This window comes from Meleagris gallopavo, chromosome 13 (assembly GCF_000146605.3).
Source record: "Meleagris gallopavo isolate NT-WF06-2002-E0010 breed Aviagen turkey brand Nicholas breeding stock chromosome 13, Turkey_5.1, whole genome shotgun sequence".
Taxonomy (NCBI): Eukaryota; Metazoa; Chordata; class Aves; order Galliformes; family Phasianidae; genus Meleagris; species Meleagris gallopavo.
In genome coordinates, this window is record NC_015023.2 from 4,463,117 (window position 1) to 4,467,364 (window position 4,248).

General features: G+C 37.4%; 1 protein-coding gene across 1 annotated transcript in view; it reads left to right on the forward strand.

Moving 5' to 3' along the window:
* Positions 1 to 4,248, forward strand: part of LOC104913009 (unconventional prefoldin RPB5 interactor 1-like) — a 20,575-nt gene extending 16,327 nt beyond the window's left edge. Inside the window, exons 2-5 of the mRNA XM_031555394.1 lie at positions 165 to 376; positions 952 to 1,219; positions 1,853 to 2,007; positions 3,680 to 4,248. Of these exons, the coding sequence (XP_031411254.1) occupies positions 165 to 376; positions 952 to 1,219; positions 1,853 to 2,007; positions 3,680 to 3,962 (918 nt within the window). The 3' untranslated portion in view covers positions 3,963 to 4,248. The remainder of the gene's footprint in view (positions 1 to 164; positions 377 to 951; positions 1,220 to 1,852; positions 2,008 to 3,679) is intronic.

The following is a 4,248-nucleotide window of genomic DNA, read 5'->3' on the forward strand; positions in this document are numbered from 1 at the left end:
CTCAGGTTCATTGACGGTGTACACTTAAACTAGTTAAACTAATAATTTGTAATAGGTAAAATCGTTCTTACCCATATTCCTTAATTCCTTTGTTGTTTTCGTTTTTCCCTAGTTCATTTCTATTATTTATTTGTCTCTATTTATTATTGTGTCAATTGTATTAGTTATCTTTTTTTTTTTTTTTTTGGTACACAGGCAAATATAGAACAGCTCATAAACCTCATTCAAAACCAAAAGTATCAGATGCTTTTGAGGTAGATTTTCTGGCGAATGGAAGGGACACAAAATCAGTGGGCCGCTTTCAATCGGAGGAGGAGCTGTGGGCCCGCTTGGAAGAGCTTGAGAGACAAGAAGAGATACTTGGTGAACTTGACAGGTATAGCAGCACATTCAGGTTTGGAGTTCAGAAAGTTACAAGATGTGTTTGTGTTTGTACACAGAAGATCTGTTTGTAAGCACAAATATGTGACCAGAAAGATGTGATTAAAATTGTAGTAGATGGAAGATGGGTGGAATGTGACCAAAGCAGGTACTGCAAGGCCAAAGGTGCTAAAGTTTGCCTCTGAGCAACTGTTCCCATCCAGCACTGTAGGATTTTTTATTTGAGAAGATAGAAGAGGGGGAAGTAAAATCCATTTCCCACAAGCTAAGAAAATCCTTCGTTTACAATGTAGGAGTTAAACGTTTAGTGTTTAATGACATCCTTAGATCTGTTCTCTTCCTAAAGCAAGACATATGTCATTAGCCAGAATGTCACATTTTTAGTTTGTTCAGTTGATGTGGAAAGGATTTGGAAATCTTTACTGAGTATGAATAAGGTTCCACAGTCTGGCTGAAAATGTAATACCTGGGAAAAGAGAAGTACAGGCTTGTTGACTGTTTTGTATGCCTGTGTCTCTCAAGAGTAAGAGTTACCTTACTTGGTTCACTTAAATGTTTCTTGTTTCATAGGATGCCTGATACAGTTGAGACAAATGGAGAAGATACAACCTCCTCAGAAGAGGAAAAGGAGGATAAGAGAATGGATCTCAATGGAACACACAGAGTGGAAGACTCTATTACTCAGGGCAACTTCCAGAAAGAAGTAACAAATTCAGATGTGTTTGTTCGCCATGTTAATGGCTCTACGTACTACCACAGCGATGATGAAGATGACACAGATGTTGGAGATAGCTTCGTTCCAACTATTTTTTTCTCTCATACTGTTGAACCTAAAAGGGTTTGTACATAAATATTTACATGTTTCTGTGAAGAGATTTTGTAAAGCACATATAGCATATGTGTTATCCAAAAAAGAATGGTTTACATTATGTAGATAAGGTAGAGAGGTAACTGTAGATGAAATGTATTTAGATGGATTTCAGCCTTTAAAAAACACCATTTAAATTTGATAGTTTCAAATGTGGCATTAAAAGATCTTAAAATGTAAACTGTACTGGTTTCAGGCAGATCTAAAATGTAGCATCCTATGTATAAGTTTTTAAAATGACTTTATTTCACATGAATTCAACTATTAAAAAGCTCAAGCAAATTGTCACAGGCTATATGCAAAATGCATGCACGTAAGTGCAAAGAAATTCTTTAGCCTGGTGCAAGTGGTAAGGTGTAAACATTTTGTTACAGTGAACATTACTCTGTGCATTTATTTAACTTACCTGTGCTTTGTAGTCCACAACTGCTTGCACAGGAGAATGTCAAAACTCATAGAATCATAGAATTGCTCAGGTTGGAAAAGACCTTAAAGATCATCAAGTCCAATTGCAACCTAACCAAACTGCCCTAACTCAATTGATCCTCAGCCTGGTGATTGTTGATCTTATGGTCTAGACTGTCATTTGTGTTCAATTTTCAGGTAAGAATAAACACAGGAAAAAATACTACTTTGAAATTCAGTGAAAAGAAAGAAGAGGCCAAGCGTAAAAGGAAGAACAGCAATGGCAATGGCCATGGCCATGGCCATGCAACTCCAGAACTGCCCAACATCAAAACCCCAGCAGACATTTACCGGTATGTAATTTATTGTATTGGCAGTGAGCTTTCCTTTTAGCAGATCTTCTCTTTTCATTGCAGTTCACCTGTAGCATGGAAGTGAGCCTGCTATTTCCTGAAAAAATACAGCTGGAACTGAATTTACTACTCATGAATGAAAGCTTGTGGCTTCTGTGTGGTTGCAATACTTTTGTATCCATGAAACATTTCTTAGCTTGAATTTTCTTCTCAGCTATCAGTTTATTCACTTTTTTTGGAGCTTCTGAAAGTTACTCCAATTTGCCAGTACATACCATCTGTGTAAAATAATATAGCAGTTTGTTATGTGTTGTCATCAATTCCTTGTCATTTGCTTCTGTTTGTTTTCAAACATAATTGACCAGGTCTGTCGCTTCCGTTACTCCTCTCATCCCACCTAATAGGTGTTGCTTTTTATTTCTTCCTTCCACTATCTTCAAATTGTACTGCGGTCTTCTGTTTGCATAGATTCTCTTGCGTTCTTCCTGCCTAACTTCATCTATTGCTGGCTCTCTCCTCTTCTAAAAAGGAGAAAAAAAAAAAAAAAAAGGCTCTGCAATCTAATATGTGCACTTAGAGAGCTCTTCAAATAACAGTAAGCTTAGACTATATGAAGTCTAAACAAAGATTAAGGGAGAATTAAAGCAGGTATTTAGGTCTTTAAAAATGAACATGGATACCTGTTAGTTGGCGAATAAGTGTCTGTGAAAGTCACTATTTTTGTGTCAAACACTTACCTATCTTAACAAAAATAAAAAGTACATAAAGTATGAGAGTTAGAAGTATAAGAAGTTAAAAACTCATCCAATAATAACTGGGGCTGAAGATGAGGTAGAGAATTCTTCCATGGTGCTCTCCCTCAGCTCTGCTAAGGAGCTGTATTTTCTATAGAAGCAAGCAAGTGTTCCCAAGAGTATGTGCTGAATAAAGCAGTTAAGAAACAAGTAAAACCCTTAAGACTCATCCAGTCATTGGGCTCCTCCTTCATGAGCTTGATAAAATTGGCTCTGTCTTCTAATGCCACTTGTTCTGCTCCACCCACCCTTGACTTCTTCAAGTTATAGAGATGGAGTATAAACGGTAGGAAGAGGCCTCTTTATCAGTTACAGTCTGTTAGTACTTGAAAAGTGTCCCCATGTTGATCTGATCTTAAAAGCTGATTTTTTATTTTTTTTATTTTTTAATGGAAAGCAGAAGATTATGGCACTTGTCAAGAAAAAGCTTCATGCATTCCATGTGCGAGTGAATGTTTCAAGTATTTGTTTCTATATTCTACGTTTGACAAGGACTTCGTTCTGGAATCTCTCACTCTGACCTTCTACTTCTCTTTACAAACACGGCCCTGAAAATTGCTTAGTTTACCTTTTTTCCAACTTTTTCTAACCCACGCTACTTCGTTTTCTGTAACACTTTTCAAAGAGCTATGTGTTTTCTGCTGAAAGGGTATACCAACTTAATGCTTGAATAACAGGCGTAGCAGTGTTTGCTCTGCAGAATTGGTTCTTGTACGTTGGTAAATAAAATGCCTCCAAAGGTACAGTATTGTAATTCTACAGTGAAAAAGTTGGAAAAGCACATCATAATTAATTTGTACAAAAGACAAAGCAAGATCACTGTAAATTTGTCATCTGATTCTGAAATGGTTTATTAAAGCTAACATTTTCCTTTATAGAGTCTTTGTTGATGTTGTGAATGGAGAATATGTCCCTCGTAAATCAATTTTGAAGTCTCGAAGCAGGGAGAATAGTGTTTGTAGCGATACCAGTGAGAACAGTGCTGCTGAGTTTGATGACAGACGAGGAGTTCAGAGGAGTATTAGCTGTGATGAAGCTACTCAGAGTGACAACAGCGAAGGCATACTGGAGGAAGAGGAGGAGGTGGGGCAGCAGCAGCAACCAAAAAAGCTTCCTCCCTCTTCAGGGACAACCGAGGTACAGTTTTTAATTAATTATTGATTGTTGGCAGGGATAAAAACGAAAAATCCAAAGAATATAGTTGCTTACACCATCAGTTTGTTTGATTTTCTTTAAAATGATATTCTAACTCCTACCTAGTTTTGCTTCAGAAGGACGTTATCAGATGACAGGTTTTTGTCATAAACAGTGTAGAGGCAGAGGGCAGGAAACGAGGCAGCTGGCTTCTCCCTGTCCTCAAACTCTCCTGTAAAGGTCCAGCAAAGTAGTTATATGTGCCCTTGACTGGGCCATCCTGAAAATTTCCCTTCAGGGTGTATAGTTGACT